We start from the raw sequence: 22421 nt of genomic DNA, 5'->3' as shown, positions 1-22421 counted from the left end.
AGCCAGGTGCCTGTCGTCCCAGTTACTTGGGAGGTTGAAGTGGGAGGATTGCTTGACTCTGGGAGGTAGAGGCTGCAGTGAGCTGTGATCACACCACTTCACTCCAGCTGGGGTGACAGAGTGAGACCCAGTCTTAAAACAAAACAAAAAAAAAGAGGGACTGAGCAGGAACTTTATCTGCCATCAGAGACCATATGTCTTTCCTGATGGCCCAGGCCATTTATCATGTCCTTGCTAAACCTCCTCCTCTGAGCCTTGTTGAAGTCCTTAAGGTTAGAAGAGTGGTCTATAATTATAAAAATTCCATTGTATGACTTCAGCTCCTGCAAAACTGACCGAGATTAAAACATTCTTTGTTTGCTTTCACTCTTGCACTCTCTGTTCAGCACTTATTCTACAGAAAGGTGCCTGGTAGATTTAGGACATGACTGTTCATAGGCCTCAAATGGGGTCAAATTAGGAAAGTCCCTTGGTTTTTGGTCTCAAGAGGTTAATTGCTGATTACTAACCTGGACTGCTTGATGGATTTTATGTTTAACTGTTGTGTTTATTTGTTTGTTTGTTTCTGTTTTATGAGACAGTATCTTTCTCTGTCACCTGGGCTGGAGTCCAGTGGTGTGAACACAACTCACTTTAGCCTCAATATCCTGGGCTCAAGTGATCCTCCTGCCTCTGCCTCCCTAGTAGCTGGGACTACGGGCACACGCCACCATGCCTGGTTAAGTTTTTGATTTTTGGTAGAACTGGGGTCTCACTATTTGCACAGGCTAGTTGTGAACTCCTGGTATCAAGGGATTCTCCCAATGTGCTGGGATTTCGGCCTCCCAAAGTGCTGGGATTACAGGCATGAGCCATCATGCCCAGCCTCTGTTTAACTGTTAACATCATGAGGTTTCCTTTCAATGAGGAAGGGAGGCCTGGGGAGGTGTGATGGGGAAGATGGAGAAGCATGGGAGACATCACAAAGCTAGCAGAAGTGTGGCACGATTAAGACCCTGGTTTCTTAGATCACATAAGCAAGTGCCAGTATTCTTTTGATCAACATTTGATTCTCCGTTTCCTTCTTAGCATATAGATAGCTGCTTCAGTTCGTGAAAAAATACATTTAGTGAAATGAAACATAGCAGATATGTTCACCACGAAACTAAAAAGAAAAGTTAGCCATAAACTATCTTATTCCATTGAAATGTTAGGCTGAACCCCTAAGAATGTTGATGAGGCCATTCTTGAGTGCCTGTACTGAATTGAACTAAGAGAGGAATATTTAGGATATGTTGAAGAGGCTATTTGGCTCAATGAACAAAGGAGTTTCTGCAGGCCCAGGGAGTGGAATGAAAATTGGCATGATCATTCTGGAGAATATATGGAGTCAAACAGAGAATGAGAATGGAGTTTTCAAAGAGGATCTGTTAGGGGAATAAAGGCTGATAAACAACACTTGTATTTGTAGGAAAATAGGGAGAGTAAATCAAGGAATTCAAAGGGAAAGAGAAACTCACTTCAAGTAGGGGAGAAAAAACTCCTATAATTTTCACTCTTCTTTGTAGATAAAAAGGAAACAAATGAAAATAAGATATTAGAAGTCAGTAAGAATTTATGGGAGTATAAAGTTGGTTTTATGGATGCAAAGCCCTTTTCATTGCTGTACGAAATTCCTGGCTGCATGCAAACGATGGACATCTGATCTCCTTGCAGCTGTATTTTGCTGTTTTTTGCTCTTGGCTTGTACCTTGCACCCTGGGTCTGTGGGAAACCAGAACTGTCCCAGAGTTCTGGAGGGTAGGCCAAGGTTAGATACTGGAGTGGGTTCTTTAATTTATTGTACTGATTCTTCTTAGGGAAGAATGAAGATTGCTTGTTAGAATTTTAGCTATGAGAGATGACTCTGAAACAGTAAATTAACTCCAATGACCTGAGTCATTTTGAAAACTCCCAGTTTCAGGATAAAAAATATAATCCTATTTAGAAATTCCTGGTGTGATCACAGATGTAGCATTGGTTCTTTTCACAAAACCCGTAAATTAAAAAGTACATAATCCAAAGTCAATTAAATAGTAAGATATTATAACAAATTCTTTTATTTCATTAGCTTTTCAAAATGTGGATAACACACACTCAACCCAAGGAATTTACATTTTTCCACTGACTGCTAAAAATCAATGGAAATAACTCTAGTCCTGGTAGCACCTCACTGTGGGGTGACCTACCTTTGAAATAATTTATTGGTTCCAGCTGATTTTTACATTGTTAGTCATTAAGTTAGGCTTGATGAGAAACATATAATTTGAGTTGGGGATTCAAGCATTATATTGCATTTCTCTTCACAACTAGAGATAAATTCGTCATGGTTTTTCTTTTCATAGGCTCATGCCAAAGTCTGGCATCTCTACAATACTTCTTTCCGTCCCACTCAGGGAGGCCAGGTGTCCATCGCCCTAAGCTCTCACTGGATCAATCCTCGAAGAATGACCGACCATAGCATCAAAGAATGTCAAAAATCTCTGGACTTTGTACTAGGCTGGTTTGCCAAACCCATATTTATTGATGGTGACTATCCCGAGAGCATGAAGAATAACCTTTCGTCTCTTCTGCCTGATTTTACTGAATCTGAGAAAAAGTTCATCAAAGGAACTGCTGACTTTTTTGCTCTTTCCTTTGGACCAACCTTGAGTTTTCAACTTTTGGACCCTCACATGAAATTCCGCCAATTAGAATCTCCCAGCCTGAGACAACTGCTTTCCTGGATTGACCTTGAATATAACCATCCTCAAATATTTATTGTGGAAAATGGCTGGTTTGTCTCAGGGACCACTAAGAGAGATGATGCCAAATACATGTATTACCTCAAAAAGTTCATCATGGAAACCTTAAAAGGTATGATTTTGGGTAAAGTTCTCATTTCCTGCCAAAGTCGTCTAGAAAAAAATCTCCAAGATTATCTAACATGAACTATGTGAATTTATATTTTTAAATCCTAATGGAGACATTCAATTTGGCAATAGTAGGAATGCATTCGTGTAACACCTTTCTCATTTGGGGTCTTGAGGAACTTGAAGTAATTTTTAAAAACCCATTTGTAAATGAGAAACTGGGTTATAATATTTGTAATTACTTAACTTTCAGAGTTACTAATCTAGATTTTTAGATTAAATTGAACATAAATCCCAGGATATCTAGCTCTCTGCACATGTTTTTCAGTTCTTGTTATTTTGGTTGAGTAAAACACTTTAAAGGAAAAGGAATGTCCATGTTTCCTAGAGAAAACAGTATAAATAGATCATGCTTTTAAAGCCTTCATTTATTTATTTATTGCATCAGACACAATGCTGGGTGTCTAGGATGGAAAGTGGTACAAGACATCTTTCCAGCCCTGTAGAACATCTATTATAAATAAGGAATTATTCTGTCGAGGTGCTCAGAAATCCAAAAAAACATATTGATAGGCCTATTTTGAGGGCATTTATTTGTAGAGTTATATAGGTTTGATTAGAGTCTTTTGTCAAGAAGAGAAATCATTGGCTTACCAAACAAGAAGCATTACACTTTATTTAAGTAGGAGAATGCTCAGATGCTCTTGAATCATGATGCAAGTGCCCAGCGAAGGGTCGTGTTGCTCTTGTCCCCTCTTCCCTTTGCAGCCATCAAGCTGGATGGGGTAGATGTCATCGGGTACACCGCGTGGTCCCTCATGGACGGTTTCGAGTGGCACAGAGGTTACAGCATCAGGCGTGGACTCTTCTATGTCGACTTTCTAAGCCAGGAAAAGACGTTGTTGCCAAAGTCTTCAGCCTTGTTCTACCAAAAGCTGATAGAGAAAAATGGCTTCCCTTCTTTACCTGAAAATCAGCCCCTAGAAGGGACATTTCCCTGTGACTTTGCTTGGGGAATTGTTGACAACTACATTCAAGTAAGTCAGCTGGCAAAACCTATCAGCAGTCTCACCAAGCCCTATCACTAGTAAGTAGTGCTTCCTTCCTAGGCTGATTGTCACGGCACATTGTCCGTTCTTAGAGCCAAAACCAATTCCTTATGAGCACACTAAGGATACAGTTTGGAATGTTGCACCCTGCTCTCCAGAAATCTTCCTATCTTCATCTTGTTTAAGTTAGATGCAAAGAGAAATAAATTTAAAACATATCAATATTTAAGATCCGATTAAGACAGTGAAAAGATAAAACACTCTCTTTTCACATTGTGGTTTTTGATCCTTTTTAAGGCAGTTGAGTTTTTTCACGAACAGGATCTAACATAAAACTCCAAAGCCTCCGAGTTTCAGTGGTGGGGCTGAGACAGAGGCAGGAACATGAGGCGGACTCCTCCAGAGGCACAACTGTGGGCTCCACAAATGTGCAGAGATACCCTAAGAAAGTAAACCCTAGATCCAGTGATTCACTGGTCAGAATGTCTTTTTTAGCAATAGTCTTTGAAATGATATGAAATTTCTTCAAAATGATCAACCAATATTTATTGAGCATCTTCTCAGTAGTAAGCCCTTAACATTCTTTTAAATTTCCCAAATTTTGAAGGGACTTGTTTTCCAGTAAGTACTCTAGTAAGCACTTATTGGATGTCTAGTGTCTCCAAAGCCTTGTGTTAGTTGCTCGGGTCGCTTGGTTAAGCGGAATGCAGGTAGAGGGTACACTGAGATGCGTAAGGGCAACCTTTGCATTCAAAGGAGCAAAGGAATCTACTGAGAGAAAACAATGTATGCACAAATGATGCAATGGAGTGAAGCGGGCATGGTGGTAAGTAACAAGGGTGGGGCTGGGGGATTGCTGCTGATAGAGTCCAAGTGTGATAGAGTCTCAAGACAGGGACAGAGTTCAGTGTCCATAGACAAGCAGTTGGCTTTGACATGTTTGGGTTATAGTAGCCAACTCATTGGTTCTGCAAATCACAGCTTGAAAGGAAATGCTTGGAAGAATGTGAAATGGGTTGCTGTTTTCTTGTAAATATCAAATTGAAATCTTTTATTTATAAGGAAATAAATTAACACTATCCTTAATACATTTTTTGCTGGTTGGGATTATTCTTCTTTTTCAGACCATCCAGTTCATTTTACAGGCAGTCTCAGACTTAAACCCTCACCTTCCATTTAAAAGATGACTGGCTCACACCTGTAATCCCAGCACTTTGGGAGGCCGAGGCGGGTAGGTCACGAGGTCAGGAGATCGAGACCATCCTTGCTAGTATGGTGAAACTCCGTCTCTACTAAAAATACAAAAAATTAGCCAGGCGTGGTGGCGGGTGCCTGTAGTCCCAGCTACTTGGGAGGCTGAGGCAGGAGAATGGTGTGAACCCGGGAGGCGGAGCTTTCAGTGAGCCGAGATCGTACCCCTGCACTCCGGCCTGGGTGACAGAGCCAGACTTCGTTGCTGGAAAAAAAAAAAAAAAAAAGACTGGATGTGTCATCTTTTATGCCAGGATATGTGAGCCCAGGAGAAAGGTTCTGAGCTCCCTCCTGTTGAGTGTGCAATTTTCTGCCCTGCTCCGACTCTCTCCTTCTCTCCAAGCCCCCTGCTATTTGAAATCTTATCCTAATTTCCCTCCTCAGAGTAGATTCCACTGTGGGGTTCAGAGAGGATCTGAGGTGGGAGAAGTGAGGGTGGTGAGGAAGAAGGGGGGAAGGAGAAAGGGAGGAAAACCTCCGCAGTCCTCCTTCCTCCTCCTCTTTACTGGGACTGGGGATAGATCCGATGGTCCCTGGTCCTTGTGCTCTCTCTTGCCTGCTCCCTGCTGAGCATGGATCTCTGATAGCAGCCTGAGTCTGGCAGATTCAGTCCTTTGTAGGCGGCACAATCTCCCAGCCAGCATTGCTGTGCAGACCGTGGGAACGAATGCAGAACAAGAGTGGGGGTGTCGGAGGGAGCCCTACTTCTCCTGCTTTTTTCCTCATCCGGGGGCTGTGTGCTGGCTTTGGGAATTGGTAAGTAGTGAGAAAGTCTTAAGGGTACATCCTGTTTGCTTGAGGGATGAGAGAAACGCTGGTCAGAAGCAGTAAGTGTAGCAGTGAATAGCAAGGGAGATGGGAGATAATTCCTTTTCCTACTGCACTCTAGAAGCTATTGTTTTAGAATCTGACCTAAGGTCAGCCACTAATTGGCCCCAGTGGTCTCTCTCTCAGATCACACTGTCCTTTTTTCCTCATCAACTTGGGGACCGCACCCCTGCTGCTGGCAGAGTCTCCTCCTGTGCAGAACTCAACAAACACAAAATTAAGTCACTCTCAACCCCACAGCAGACGGACGCTTCTCTGGAAGCTCCCTGGTGGGGAAAGGCTGCAACTGCTGTTTTCTTCTTCTGGTTTTCATCTCAGGCTCTGTGTTACATTGACAGGACCCTTCTCAAGCTAACTGGACACAGGTTGACTATGTCAACCTAACTGACACAGTCAAAATAAGTTCTTTGTGTGCCAGTTCTGAGGTGTGTGTGTTTTCACTTACAAACAGTACTCTACAGCTTTAAGACATTATATTAAAATCCTGAGAAGTGATTTTTAAACCACTGAACTTCATCTTTTCCCTCCTGGCGAGTATTTGGAACTTTCAGTGTTTGAGGCATGCATTTCGCCTGAACGACTTGAAAAATAATGTCCTAAGAAGCACACAACCCTGACCTTAGGCTCATTCATGTGGATTGTCACTTTACTTGGACCTACTTTCTCGGCTGAGAGGTTTGTTTTCCCATAACCACGGATGCTCATAGTTAATATAAATATCGAACTCACTATGTACTGAGGACATAGAGCCTCTTTAACATTGGTCCCTGTGAGGAGAAAGTTTCTCCCATAACATACTAAATACATGTTTTAATAGCCATTTCTTCTGAAAGGTCCAACTTCACTATTTTATTTTTTAGTAAAAGTTAAGTTAACAAATTAATGGAGGTTAGGTGGAATTTTGCCTCAAATGTCCTGTATTTTCTTTTTCTTTCTTTCTTTTTTTTTGAGACAGACTCTGTCGCCCAGGCTGGAGTGCAGTGGCGCGATCTCAGCTCACTGCAAGCTCCGCCTCCTGAAGTCACGCCATTCTCCTGCCTCAGCCTCCTGAGTAGCTGGGACTATAGGTGACCGCCACCACGCCCGGCTAATTTTTTGTATTTTTAGTAGAGACAGGGTTTCACCGTGTTAGCCAGGATGGTCTCGATCTCCTGATCTCGTGATCCACCTGCCTCGGCCTCCCAAAGTGTTGGGATTATAGGCGTGAGCCACCACGCCCGGCCTGTTCTGTATTTTCAAGAAACATTTTTTTTTCCTCCAGAAATGATACCGTAGTCTTTCATATTTGTTTTCAGATGGACTGAATAAAAGCTGTTGTTTTGGAACAATCACGGTAAAAAAAAGTTATGAGTTTAGTCAACTCAGAGCTCTATAAAAATAATCCAAAAAATGCCTTCAAACTCTGAACACTTCAAAAGAGAGTGCAAATATTCTCTCCTTCAAAGCTGAGGAAACATGATTTGTGGGGTGCATCACAGTGGAAAAATACTTCTGACAGCATTCCCACAGCATTAGGGGAAGTTCATGCGTGAGTGTTCTGCAAGGGACGGTTCTCCAGAAAAGGCAGTTTCCCTTTGACATGCTGTTTTTAATGACTTTTCTTTGTAAACACATTTACCTCTCCAGAGAAATAGCAGTGCATTTGCAACAGGCCCGTAAAATGCAACAAAAACTCTGCTACGGTTTGTGACCCTTGCTTTTATACAGAGCATCAGACCAAGGAACCTGTTCTGACGGGATTATTTCAGAGGGGAACACGGGCTTCGGGTGCAGTTCTTCCAGATGGATTTTTCAGTTTGCGTTCCCTCCACAGCGGACACGTGAAGGAATGATTTTGTGATTTTGATTTGATAATTTGCCAACTTTTCCTAAATACGTATTTTTATTTGGGAGGATTTTATAACATATGATTGAGAACTATAATTGGCATCATTGTTACAGAAGAATAATTTAGAAAAATTTTTTAACTATGTTAAAAATTCCACTATGGGTGGATGACAATATTGTTCTTTCCTTCCATGTTCTCCCTCGGACTTTCTGTTCTTTCCTTCCTTTCTTCCTTCCTTCCTTCCCTCCCTCCCTCCCTCCCTCCCTCCTTCCTTCCTTCCTTTCTTTCTCTTTCTTTTTTTTTTTTTTTTGAGATGGAGTCTCGTTCTGTCACCCAGGCTGGAATGCAGTGGCATGATCCCAGCTCACTGCAACCTCTGCCTCCTGGGTTCAAGTGGTTCTCCTGCCTCAACCTCCTGAGTAGCTGGGATTACAGGTGTGCACCACCATGCCCAGCTACTTTTTGTATTTTTGGTAGAGATGGGGTTTCACTGTGTTGGTCAGGCTGGTCTCAAACTCCTGACCTCGTGATCTGCCCGCCTCAGCCCTGCAAAGTGCTGGGATTACAGGCATGAGCCACCGCACCTGGCTTTCTCTTGGACTTTCTACCATCAGTCAGATTGAATTTATTAGATTCTGTCATTGACCCTAAACCCAACAAAAGGCAAGAGTTATGTTTATTTAGCACTTCCTCTCCCTATAGCAAACCTCAATTTAGAGTGTAATTTTAAGCACAATTTAATTATAAATATCTTTTCATTTTCTTACTTTACTTACTCAGTTTTTTAAATTTGATTTTTTTTTTTTTTTTTTTTTTTTTTGAGAGAAGGTCTTGCTCCGTCACTAAGGCTGGTATAGAGTGATGTGATCATGACTTACTGCGGTCCTGACCTCCCAGGCTTAGGTTATCCTCCCACCTCAACCTCCTGAGTAACTAGGACTGCAGGCCCGTGCCACCATGCCAGGCTAAGATGGGATTTTGACATGTTGCCCCAGCTGGTCTCCAACTCCTGGCCTCAAGTGATCCTCCCACCTCGGCTTCCCAAAGTGCTGGGATTATAGGCATGAGCCACTGCACCTGGCTAACTCACTCACATTTTAAACTTTTTCTTTTTTTCATGTAGTTTTTTTTTTTTTATTTGAAAGTCTCATACCATTAGTGATTTCTTATATTAAAAGAAAAACACCCAAAAATACTCTGCTTACATAATACCGACCAGCAGTGTGCAAGACTCATTAGCATTTGTCATCTGAAGTGACCAAATCCAGACTTTTGGGGGTAACATTAGAGAAACAGTTTAAGAGTTAGAACTGCGGGTAAAGCGAGTGTGCATATGAGAAAGTGGAATATTGTCTTCCTCAGGAGCTGACAATTGATGAAAACAGGTCACATTTTCAGCTAGAAAGGCTTCTATTTTTGCTGATATTCCTGGCTAGTTTTGCCAAAATAATTGCATTGAGTTACTTCCTCAGGACTGTCCAGGTGATGCTCATGTTTACTCTGCCCTTTGCAGGTAGATACCACTCTGTCTCAGTTTACCGACCTGAATGTTTACCTGTGGGATGTCCACCACAGTAAAAGGCTTATTAAAGTGGATGGGGTTGTGACCAAGAAGAGAAAATCCTACTGTGTTGATTTTGCCGCCATCCAGCCCCAGATCACTTTACTCCAGGAAATGCACGTTACGCATTTTCGCTTCTCCCTGGACTGGGCCCTGATTCTCCCTCTGGGTAACCAGTCCCAGGTAAACCACACCATCCTGCAGTACTATCGCTGCATGGTCAGCGAGCTTGTCCGTGTCAACATCACCCCAGTGGTGGCCCTGTGGCAGCCTGTGGCCCCGAACCAAGGACTGCCGCGCCTCCTGGCCAGGCAGGGTGCCTGGGAGAACCCCTACACTGCCCTGGCCTTTGCGGAGTATGCCCGACTGTGCTTTCAAGAGCTCGGCCATCACGTCAAGCTTTGGATAACGATGAATGAGCCGTATACAAGGAACATGACATACAGTGCCGGTCACAACCTCCTGAAGGCCCATGCCCTGGCTTGGCATGTGTATAATGAAAAGTTTAGGCATGCTCAGAATGGGAAAATATCCATAGCCTTGCAGGCCGATTGGATAGAACCTGCCTGCCCTTTCTCCCAAAAGGACAAAGAAGTGGCCGAGAGAGTTTTGGAATTTGACATTGGCTGGCTGGCTGAACCCATTTTCGGCTCTGGAGATTATCCATGGGTGATGAGGGACTGGCTGAACCAAAGAAACAATTTTCTTCTTCCTTATTTCACTGAAGATGAAAAGAAGCTAATCCAGGGTACCTTTGACTTTTTGGCTTTAAGCCATTATACCACCATCCTTGTAGACTCAGAAAAAGAAGATCCAATAAAATACAATGATTACCTAGAAGTGCAAGAAATGACTGACATCACGTGGCTCAACTCCCCCAGTCAGGTGGCAGTGGTGCCCTGGGGGTTGCGCAAAGTACTGAACTGGCTGAAGTTCAAGTACGGAGACCTCCCCATGTACATAATATCCAACGGAATCGACGATGGGCTGCATGCTGAGGATGATCAGCTGAGGGTGTATTATATGCAGAATTACATAAACGAAGCTCTCAAAGGTAAGGAGTCCCAGCTGAGGCAATCTCCTGAAGGTTATGTCACCAGAGGGCGTGACACTTGATTAAATCTCCAACATCAACACACACTGTTACCCTTGGAATGGAGGGCTATCCATTTCGTGCCTCACTGAAACAGTCCAAGAGATATCTAGCGTTTTCCCAAGGATAAAGGAGTGTAGCTAAAAGTGGAAGACCAGAAATCCCTAGCCCCTACTCTGGATCTATGCAAGCATAGATTCTCGTTTTCCATCTTGGGTGGCTCCACGGCAGTCTTAACTGGTTCATGTACATAAAGGAGTACATAAAGATTTAACCTTACAGGGCATGGTGGCTCACACCTATAATCCCAGCATTTTGGGAGGCCAAGGCGGGAGGATTGCTTGAGCCTAGAAGTTTGAGACCAGCCTGGGCAACATAGTGAGACCTTGTCTCTACTAAAAATCACAAAAATTAGCTGGGTATGGTGGTATACGCCTGCAGTTCCAGCTACTCGAGACACTGAGGCAGGAGGATTGCTTGAGCTTGGAGGTCCAGCTCCAGTGAGTCATGATCACACCACTGGACTTTGGCCTGGGAGACAGAGCAAGACATTATTTCAAAAAAAAAAAAAAAAAAAAAAAAAAAAGGCAGGGCATGGTGGCTCACACCTGTAATCCCAGCACTTTGGGAGGATGAGGCGGGCAGATCATCTGAAGTCAGGAGTTCAAGACCAGCCTGACCAACATGGTGAAACCCTGTCTCTATTAAAAATACAAAAATTAGCCAAGTGTAGTGGTGCACACCTGTAATCTCAGCTACTCAGGAGGCTGAGGCAGAAGAATCACTTGAACTCGGGAGGTGAAGGCTGCAGTGAGCCAAGATGGTGCCACTGCACTCCAGCCTGGTGACAGAGCAACACTTCATCTCAAAAAAAAAAAGTGATGTGTGCAACATAAGTAATAACTACTCTTCTGTCTTTTTGTTTTTCCAGCCCACATACTGGATGGTATCAATCTTTGCGGATACTTTGCTTATTCGTTTAATGATCGCACAGCTCCCAGGTTTGGCCTCTATCGCTTTGCTGCAGATCAGTTTGAGCCCAAGCCATCCATGAAACATTACAGGAAAATTATTGACAGCAATGGTTTCCCGGGCCCAGAAACTCTGGAAAAATTTTGTCCAGAAGAATTCACCGTGTGTACTGAGTGCAGTTTTTTCCACACCCGAAAGCCTTTAGTGGCTTTCATAGCTTTTCTATTTTTTGCTTTTATTGTTTCTCTCTCCCTTATATTTTACTACTCGAAGAAAGGCAGAAGACGTTACAAATAGTTCTGAACATTTTCCTATTCATTCGTTTTGAAATAATTATGCAGACACATCAGCTGTTAACCATTTGCACCTCTAAGTGTTGTGAAACTGTAAATTTCATACATCTGACTTCTAGAAAACGTTTTTGTAGCTTATGACAGAGGTTTTGAAATGGGCATAGGTGATCGTAAAATATTGAATAATGTGAATAGTGCCTGGATTTGTTCTCCTTTTTGGGTGATTAAAAACTGACAGGCACTATAATTTCTGTAACACACTAACAAAAGCATGAAAAACAGGGATGCAACATTTGTGCAGAAATTCGAATGACAAGATTAGGAATATTTTCATCTGCACCCACTTCTAAATTTAATGTTTTTCTGGAAGTAATAATTGCAAGAGTTCGAATAGAAAGTGACGTACCAAGTAACCATTTCTCAGCTGCCATAATAATGCCTAGTGGCTTCCCCTCTGTCAAATCTAGTTTCCTATGAAAAAGAAGATGGCAGATACAGGAGAGATGACAGAGGGCCCTAGGCTGGAATGTTCCTTTCGAAAGCAATGCTTCTATCAAATACTAGTATTAATTTATGTATCTGGTTAATGACAAACTTAGAGAGCAAATTATGGAAATGTATATTTTATATGATTTTTGAGGCCCTCTCTAAACCCTGGGTCCCTGAGGGATTTATCTCACTGGTACCTTGTTGGAGGCCTTGCACATAGGAAACTTTTGATAAGTATCTGCAGAAAAATAAACATGCATCCTGTGATATTGGGCTCTTCAGGACACATAAGGCAATTGTGAAATACAGTATACCGCAGTGACTTTAGGTGGAGGAAAGGAAGAAAAAGTGCTTATTATGTACAACATTATGATTAATTTGATTATACACCATTTTTTAGTAGACCTTGGGATGAATGACATGACCTTTCCCTAGAGAATAAGGATGAAATAATCACTCATTCTATGAAGAGTGATACTACTTTCTATTCTTTAGCTGTACTGTAATTCATTGAATTGATAGTTTGACAAATGCTTAATAAGTTCAAAAGCAATCTGGTCTGAATAACACTGGATTTGTTTTTGTGATCTCTGAGGTCTATTTTGTGTTTTTGCTGTTACTTCTGTGAAAGTAGCTTTGAACTAGTTTCACTTTGAACTTTTACACTGAAACATGCTAGTGATATCTGGAAAGGGCTAATTAGGTCTCATCCTTTAATGCCCCTTAAATAAGTCTTGCTGATTTTCAGACAGGGAAGTCTCTGTATTACACTGGAGTTGTTTTATAGATAAGTCAATATTGTATCAGGCAAGATAAACCAATGTCATAACAGGCATCACTAACCTCACTGACACAGGGTCATAGTGTATAATAATATGCTGTACTGTATCATATATCATCTTTAGAGGTGGTATTTTTTTCATGAACGATAAGCTTTTGGTGATATTCATTTTAAACTGGACTTATTAAAATTGGATGCTAGAGAATCAAGTTTATTTTATGTATATATTTTTCTGATTATAAGAGTAATATATGTTCATTGTAAAAACTTTTAAAACACAGAAACTATATGCAAAGAAAAACTAAAATTATCTATAATCTCAGAACCCAGAAATAGCCACTATTAACATTTCCTATGTATTTTATTTTACATAGATCATATTGTATATAGTTAGTATCTTTATTAATTTTTATTGTGAAACTTTCTTTTGTCATTATTAGTCTTCAAAAGCATGATTTTTAAGAGTTGTTGAGTATCCCACCAGAGGAATGTATCACAACTTATTTAACCATTCCTGTTTGTTAGTTTCTTATTAATGTTGATGAATGTTGTTTAAAAATAATTGTGTTGCACATTTACTTTAATTTCCTTGACCGTAAAGAGAAGTAATTCTGCTGTTTGATAAAGTATTATATTAATAAGAAATCTGCCTGCAACTTTTTGCCTTCTCATATGGGTGGTGGCTAGCTAATTATTTTTTTAATGAAAAAAACTTGAGTTGACTAAGCCACATAAGATGTGATGCGAGCAGTGGAGAAATGGATGTGACTGCAAGAGACCTGACCCAGGCGGCTGGAAGATGGTAGGGGCGGGAGGTTGACCCAGGCTAGGGCACGTGTGGAGCAGAGAGAATTTCAGAGATGAAACAGCGAAATACACAAGAGCTGAAAAGGACAAAACAGAAGCCAAAGCAGCGAGAGAAGCGACCTCTGAGAACCATCCAGCTACCTTCTAATACCCGTCTCATGCTGAGTCTGAGTCGGGTACAACTTCGCAGGTGGCTCGGGGTGAACTAGAGGAGGGAGGGCACCTCTGGGATCAGCCCCGGGACCGCTAGGCGGCGGCGCTGGAGGCGGGGACTTCCTGGCCCCGCGGGGCGAAGTGCACTCCTTCCTCCACCGCGTCTCAGGGCGCCGCGTTCTTTCCACTCTAGTCTTCTTCTCTGACGCTTTCCTCTGATGAATTCTGGTGTACATATAATACAGAAACCATTCTCCAGAATGCCTACACCTCTTCTTCCATTGTGGACCAATTCTACAGGGGCGCTAAGCGGCCAACTTGTGGTTCCCCGAGGTGAACTGTTTCCTGCACACTTGTATTCGCCCTGCATTTGCAGCATTCCTTTGACTCCAGGTGGGCCTTTATGCCCCATTCATTTTGCCCTGGTTTGGAAGGACGGTTTTCCAGTTTCATTAGGGACACATCATTTTATCTTTGACTTCCACAGTCAGCAATTAGAATCCAGCTGGGTCCTCTTGGCTCATGCCTGTAATCCCCACACTTTAGGAGGCCAAGGCAGGAGGATCACTGGAGGCTAGAAATTTGAGACCAGCCTAGGCAACATACTGAGACCCGTCCCTACAAAAACTTCTAGAAATTAGGCAGGTGTGGCGATGTGCACCTGTAGTCCCAGCTACTCGGGAGGTTGAGGTGGGAGGATCGCTGGAACCCAGGAGGTCGAGGCTGCAGTGAACTATGTTCATGCCATTGCACTCCAACTTGGGCAACAGAATGAGACCTGTCTCTGAAATAATAACAAGAAAAATCTATTTAGAGCCTTGGAAGTTTTCCTTTAAATTATTTATAACAGTGCTGTTCAACAGATACAATACAAGCAAACCATGTATTTCATTTTAAATTTTCTAGTAGTCATATTAAAAAATAAAAAGGCATAGAAGAGATAAATTTTAATAATATATTTTATTCTTTCCAGTATATCCAAGATATTATATTTTCAACATGTAATTGATATAAACATTATTGAGATATTTTACAGTTTTTTTGTACTAAGTAATTTTGGTACTAAGTAATTAGGTTGTTCTATAACATCTCCATTTAATATTTAATATTGAGCAATGCTGCTGGAAATTTGCACTTGGAAGGGAACATGTTAATTTGGAGGATGTTAGCCATCCTGGACAGGAGGACCTCGGTTCTAGAGGGGAAGGCAGAGACCACGTCTTGTGTGGTATATATTTTTTTACAGTGTTTGGCACAGTATCTCTTACATAATATTGTTCAACAAATGTTGATTAATTTAATACATGTAGGAATGAATGACGGAAAATAAGCAGAATTAGCTCACTGCCATCACCTGTGCCCAGAGACTGGTTTAATAGAGATCAACTGTCAGCCAGCAATGGCGATGTGTTAGATGACACACAGCTCCATCCTATATATTCAGAGGAAGAAATGATAACCTGTCTTACTAGGCAGAGAGGCAGTAAAACTTACTGCTGTCCTAAGTTATCGCCTCCAGACAAATCACTAAGTGAAAGGTTGTAACTTTTTGTCTTCCCTATTCACATGTCTTTCAACTAGTCAGTAATCTTTCTGTCTCAGGCTGAGTTCTTTATCTGTAGACAGAAACAGTATTTTAGAGGAACCCTTTATGTCATCTCCAAATACTGTTTCCTAGAATGTGTAGCTTTTCCCCTCAGACCCATTGCATTTTTCCATTTTTATAACCACTAAATATTGTTGGAGTTTTGTTGGTTGCAGGACATTTCCTGGAACGTAAATTGTTTCATATCTTTGTGGTTAAACACCCATTGTCTGATATGAAGGAGAAAGAGGTCAAGAAAACCCACAGGGAACCTTGAGCAAAGGGTGGAAATGCCACTAATAATGGCAACAGGACACCTACAATATGGTGAAATCTTGTTTTGCATGATTTCTGCACACCAGAAAAGACTTGGTGACTAATCCTCAAGTCCCACGAACTCTGACTTTTTTTTTTTTTTTTTTTTTTTAACCTACTGGGTTAGAGAGGAAAACAATTTCAACATACATATTATGGAGATAAAAAAGGCAGAGAAAAAAAAAAAAAAGAACAAGACCAGGCTCAAAATGACCTTACAGTTGGGTAGTTTTGAGTAACGCAATCCTTGGTGAACCTCAGTTTCCTCATCTTTGAAATGGGAATGTCTATCTTAGCACAGTGCTGAACATAGAAAATATTCAATACTTTGCGTATCTACCCCAGACATTTCTTTCTTTTCCTAGACTCATACAACTTACTCTTAATGTGCATGTGATTTCTTGTTAATCAGATAGTTAAAGCTCAATAATGTAAAACTAGGGACTATTACAGTCAAAATGATTCATCCTGAAGTCTTCTAGTTATTTTATTTGTGACTTTGAATATACATTTTCATAGAATACCCTTGGTAAAACTAAATTTAGAAAAATAAAGTCACACATTTACTTAATAATACCAAATTATCTTCTTGGATTCAAATTTTACAAATGTTGGATTGATAGAATTCTGAAGATAATTTGGCAGAAGATATTTCTGTATCAATATGTTGTGCCATCTGCTCTTTTGAAATAATCTAATGACACAGACAAAACATTAAAATGTGTATATTTGTTATTTGGTTGGTAAATAATTGAAGGCTCATTAACTAATTTTTATGAGATTCAAAAATCTCTGGTAGACTTTCTGATTTTAGTGTAATTTTTCAATATGTTTATTTTATGGTAAAATGAATTAATGTTAAGTGACCTAATTTATTTTGTATACATTATCTTCAATAGAAACATTATCCCTTAATAAACTGCTGGAATAGACTGACCTTTTTTTCTGTTTAAAATCTCAATTGATCAGTTTGTAAAATTCAGTTTCCTTTCCATATCATACCAGTTGTTGTCTAATTATGGCCATGACCATAAATTTTGCCTAAGGCATTTCAGTTGGTTTTTCATGTGAATCAAAGCTTTGGATAATTTATATCCAAGATGTTAGATGGCAAATTCTATAGTGTTCCAAGGTCACAGTATTGCGTTTAAGACATATTGGTTTTATAACCATATTTTTCCCCTTTAAATTATGAGTACTGTGAGTCTCTGGTAAGTAGCTCCAAGGCTTCAAAATATAACATTTCAGTCAACAGGGGGCAGTAGTGGTAAGCCAGAGAGGACGCAACAGAGACATAATTAGAGGAAGATGGATGGGTCAGATAGAGATATTTTATTAGTAAAAGATGAGATTGAACCAACTTTTATTCCAAATTGGTACCATTTTAAATGTTCTTATTTTAACTGTGCCTGTTATGGGCCTAATCACCAAAATAAACAGTGTGGGGTTACTATGACCATCAGGTTGACAGAATGAGCTGCAGTGTTGGCAACATGGCTGCAATTGGTTCACTCAGACAGAGGGGAGGAGATGAGGGAAACCAGAAATTAGGTAATGGGCTTGCAGCCCTGGGGAGAGCCCCAGCTGTGCTGTGTAAATGCGGATGACCAGGTCTTTTCCCCTCCCAGCCCACACTTTGGAAAGTGCCTATGGGAGAAGATGGCGGCAGCACCCATGGCTTGGCAAGGAATCACTCCCGAGTGATTCTGACACCCTGTTCTTGGAGAACCATGGGGCTATGTAGAAGGGTGTAGTCAAGGGCAGATCCAGTGAATATAAGAAGGCGAGAAAGACCTGCGCACAGGCAGTTGAACTAGAAACAGGAAGGTCGGAATTGCAGGGCGTAGGAGTGAAGCATTTCCAGCTTGCGTCAAGAGGACTGACTGTTGAAGGAGAAGCCAGCCGCTGGAGGGGAAGCTCGGGGAGCGTTCCTCCAGGCTACGAGGAAGGTAGTGTACAAAGACGCTGAAAAGGCTGGGGATGGTTTCGGGGCTTGTGGGAGTGGGCCCAGTGGAGGAGGGGAGGAAAGCAAAGGACAGAGGAGAACTGTAGGCAAGGAATTAAAGTGTGTCCAGAAAGTCAGAACATGCCTGGGTTGAGAAAGTGGAATAGAAGGGCAAGGCGGGGATATGCCAGCTTCCAAGAACAACAGAGGCCCCGGGCCCAGGTTTTGGGAGGAGCAGGCTCTTATATTGTGGAGGAAGCCTTAAACCAGATAGAGATCCTCCATTTTCTAGTTCTACTTGCAAATTTGCTTTATAACCCAGAGCAAGTCACCTAACCCACTGGGCCTCATTGTTTTCTTGTCTATAAAAAGAGGGAGTTAATCAGGACCAGTGCTTTTCTACCTTGGTTACACATCAGAATCACCTGGGATTTAAAAAATTCCTCAGACTAATGAAGCCAGTTTTTCTGGGGGGCGGTGGAGCTAGCTCCCAGGTGATTGCAGTGGGAAGCTGAAATTGAGAACCAGTGATCTAATCAGTGCGTCGCTGACTTTAACATACATATGAGTCACCTGGGGATCTTGGTCAAATGCCAATTCTGATTCTGGAGGTCTAGGATGGGCCCAAGGGTTTGCATTTCTAACAACCTCCCAAGAGTGCCCATGATGCTTGTGTTCTGTGGACCAGTTTGAGTAGCAAGGGGCTAAGGGCCTTCTGTGGTTGATTGAGGGATATAATTTGTTCTAATAGGGATAACAAGAGACACAGAGAGAAAAGAACTGTTAGTCTGTTGTTATTGAGATGGTATCATAGAAAGTGTCAGAATGCAGCAAGCGCCATGGATGACAAAGAGGTACTGATTTAAGGCTGACACAATTAAAACATTAAGACACGATATCCTAACAAACAAATTCTCACTTGAAATGCATAACCATTGTTTGAAACAGACCTATTTTTTCTTTAACTTTTATTTAGTATTTTAAGTTCCGGGGTACACATGCAGGATGTGCACGTTTGTTACATATGTAAATGTATGCCATGTTGATTTGCTGCACAGATCAACCCATCACCTAGGTATTAAGCCCAGCCTCCATTAGCTATTCTTCCTAATGCTCTCCCTCCCCTTGCCCCACCCCTGACAGGCCCCAGTGTGTGTTGCTCCCCTAATGTGTCCATGTGTTCTCATCATTCAGCTCCCACTTAGAAGTGAGAACGTGCAGTTGTTCGGTTTTCTGTGAAATAGACATTTTAGGTGCAGATGACTACAATTAAAAAATTTTAAAACAGACTTCAAAGTCCAAATGACCACACTTTTTAAAATTGGAAATAACTTTAATATAAAAAACACGAAAAAAGGACAAAATTATCTGCTTTTTTTTCTTATTTTAACATGTTGGAAGAGTAAATCAAGAGCCTTATGCTGGAAACATCCTATATGCTCAAGCATCTTCTGGTGATGTGCATTCAATATGAGATAGCAAAAATAAAAATAGCAGATCTGTATGCTAATGCGCATAATATTATGTACATGTTTACTGATAACATAGATAAGATGTGAATTAGCAGACAAATGTTTTAAATTTATTGGAACTTTTATCATTAAAAATGTATTTTAAAATATATGTTGAATGAAGACAGAACGAAGCTAGTCTTGAAGGGAGATTGCTGGGTTGGGCAGGTTGAAGTCTGAAAAAAAATAATAGTTCTGGAACAAACTGTCTGAGCCTGTGATAGACCTGCTCTTTCTCACCTGGAGACATTCTGAGACCTAGGTTTAATTGCCATTTCTTTTCTGTGTTTGGTGCGTCCATTTGTCATGCACCCACCTTCCAGGGCTATTTGAAAGCTTCAGGGTGTTAATGTCGTAGGAGAAAGTAGTTTGTCAGTGTAAAAGCATTGTCCAGATGTAAATTATTATCATCTGGCTCTCTCTCACACTGAATCCACTTCTGCGACCTCTAAAGAGATAGAGAAAAAAGAAGAATCAATGAAATGTTATCATGCTTATGAAGCAAACTGTGGGACTCTTACCAACCCAATTGCAGTAGAATTGCAAAATAGACTCTCTATTGTCTGTTGTCTCTCCAGCCCTTGACAGCAAAGCACACATCTACACTGTGCCCAGCCAGGCTCATCACTCACATCACAGGATGGCCACTGCATCTAGTTTTCTTCAACATAGACCTAAAAGCCTGGATGACATCATCATCGCTATTGTGATTTTTTTGTGAAAGTGAAGTGGAAATTGTACATGTTTGATGTACATACAGGTGACTTGGGCTGCTATTTTTGAAGGCCTTTAAGGATATTGTGTTAACCAAGAAATTCATATCTCTGTTCAAAATATTTTGGAATATGAGTGACACAAGTGTTTTATTTTTGCATACAGGTTACACAGTATCATAGTAAAACTACTTTGTAAACTGTGAATTGTTCAGTGCATTCCTGGTGGATGTCTCTTGTTGGATGTCTATTCAGCCTTCAGCCAGATAGATCTGAAAGGCAATATTCATTATCTTTCCCTTCTAATTGGCTCTTCATTTCTGTTTCCCTAATTTACCCCAGTAAACCCTTGGAGACATTCAGGCGTGAAATGATATGGATTCTTTTCACTGTGGTATTTGCAGCATCCACCGTTCATCTGGGTACTTGCTGCAATTGTCCTCTTTGCACTTTTTGCATAGACTTTTCCAATAATCCCTAACTGGTTTTCTGGTTTGAAAAAAATGACAAAATTATCTGCTTTTTTCTTATTTTTAACATGTTAGAAGAGTAACCGAATCAAGAGCCTTACAGCAAGCACCATTTTGATTAGGTCACTTGCCTCTTCCGTGAGTATCTTTGCATCCTCCTCCCAACTGGTATTTGTTCTCAGACCTCTCCTCTCATGTCCCCTGGCCTGGTCATCCCGAAACCTCACTCAACATTAGAATTAGCACCTACCACCTCCTGTGGGACTTGTGTGATTGTTTAATCCCTTCCATTTGATTATAAAGTGCTCTGAGGCAACGACTTTATTTGCCTTGTTACTCCCCAGGACACATATTAACTGCCTAATAAACATTTCTTGTATGAATAAATGCCTAGTGAAAAGGGCATAGGAGTTTATTACAGGTGGTTCTTTAAAAGGAGTTAACTGTTTTTCCAGTTACCTGGGGCTCCATTGAACTCTATTATCTGGCATTTTGCCAATCACACTTCTCTTTAACAATATTCATGATGATAATTGGTGTTCATGGTGATTACCCCAGGGCTGTACAAAATCTTAAAAGGCCTTCTCAGTCATTTTTTTAAAAAGACCATATGAAGATGTTTGTTTCTCGTTAAAGGATTCATTATATGTATTATCATAGATTATCAATTTTCAAGGAATTAAAACAGTAAAAATCACAGTAATATCACATTGTACATGAATCTTCCTTTGATGATTAGTTCATTTGACAAATAATTAGCACACACTTAATATGTGCAAGTTAATAGAGTTATTAAGCGGGATATTCTACTCCAGTCAATTTATATATATTCAAAATGACTTTTTCATTGATTGTGCTAGATAATACTGGTTTACTGTAAATGGCATACAGTGTTACATTTAATCACTTTTTTCCAATATACATTAAGCAAAATTATGGCTCTTTAAAATAGTTTTTTAATAGAGCAATTACTAAGAAGTATACTTATTTCTTCATAAGTATAGAACTTATGAAGAAAAGTTCTATAAATCAAATCTGGTTCTTGGTTATTTCTTCAAAGATACCTGAGAACGGTTGGCTTTCTGATCTATTGGTGCATTTAGTCCCTGCTTCTGGACCTTGAGTGACAGCATGGCCACAGCTCTTCTCCCCATGTCTGCTCAGTCTGGGACAGAGTCGATCTGGCAATGCAGATTCTGCCTAGGCACTCGAAGCAGCGGCTCTCAATCTTGACTGCACTTTGGAATCACTTGGGGAATTTTAAAAACCACTGATGGCGGGGATTCCAATTTAATTGGTCTGAGATGTGGCGCTGAATCTTTTTCATGCGACCTGACTCCCAGGCGACCCTGACTCCTGGGAGCCCAGTAACACATCCTCTGTCCTCTGTCATCCTATAGCCCAGGGGAAGTAGTAGCTTTCTACTGTTTGCTACTCTTAGTGTTTCCTTATCATCCCTGGTTGGCTTCTCAGCAATTCCATTACCCACCGCATAACCAATTCTGTGTATAACATTCCCTCTGTGGTTTGAATCCCAACATGGTTTCTCTTTTCCTTGTTCAGCTTTTCATCAGATCTTAATACAGCTGGTGGAGAAGGCAATAAAAAGTGGGATCAGCACTCTATGGGGCGACCTTGGACAGCCAGGCCTCATCCTGGGTGGGGGACAGAACAGGCTTAGGCCCGTGGAGACAGGGGAATGGGTAGGACACAAGTTTCATGACCATTTCTAGAGGCCACTCCTTTAGAGCCAGAGACACCTGCAGATACTCTGTAACACAAATCTCATGGGAGAATTTAACCAAATATTACAACTTCAGCATTTTTGAGAATTTGATTTCCTTGTAACAGGTCACACATATATTTTATAAAGTCCGTCAGGAAGAAATTAATTTTTAACATGCCTT

At 41.0% G+C, this 22421-nt stretch overlaps 1 protein-coding gene across 1 annotated transcript in view; it reads left to right on the top strand.

The window, feature by feature from the left end:
- LOC105486003 (klotho) overlaps positions 1-21308 on the top strand; it is a 58066-nt gene extending 36758 nt beyond the window's left edge. The window contains exons 2-5 of the mRNA XM_011748639.2: positions 2364-2874; positions 3639-3907; positions 9340-10441; positions 11412-21308. Of these exons, the coding sequence (XP_011746941.2) occupies positions 2364-2874; positions 3639-3907; positions 9340-10441; positions 11412-11749 (2220 nt within the window). The 3' untranslated portion in view covers positions 11750-21308. The remainder of the gene's footprint in view (positions 1-2363; positions 2875-3638; positions 3908-9339; positions 10442-11411) is intronic.
- The last annotated feature ends 1113 nt before the right edge of the window (positions 21309-22421 follow it).

The sequence above is a fragment of the Macaca nemestrina genome, chromosome 16, assembly GCF_043159975.1.
Source record: "Macaca nemestrina isolate mMacNem1 chromosome 16, mMacNem.hap1, whole genome shotgun sequence".
NCBI classification, from domain to species: Eukaryota; Metazoa; Chordata; class Mammalia; order Primates; family Cercopithecidae; genus Macaca; species Macaca nemestrina.
The sequence above is the reverse complement of the archived record's forward strand: the minus strand, read 5'-3'. Positions and strand labels throughout refer to the sequence as shown.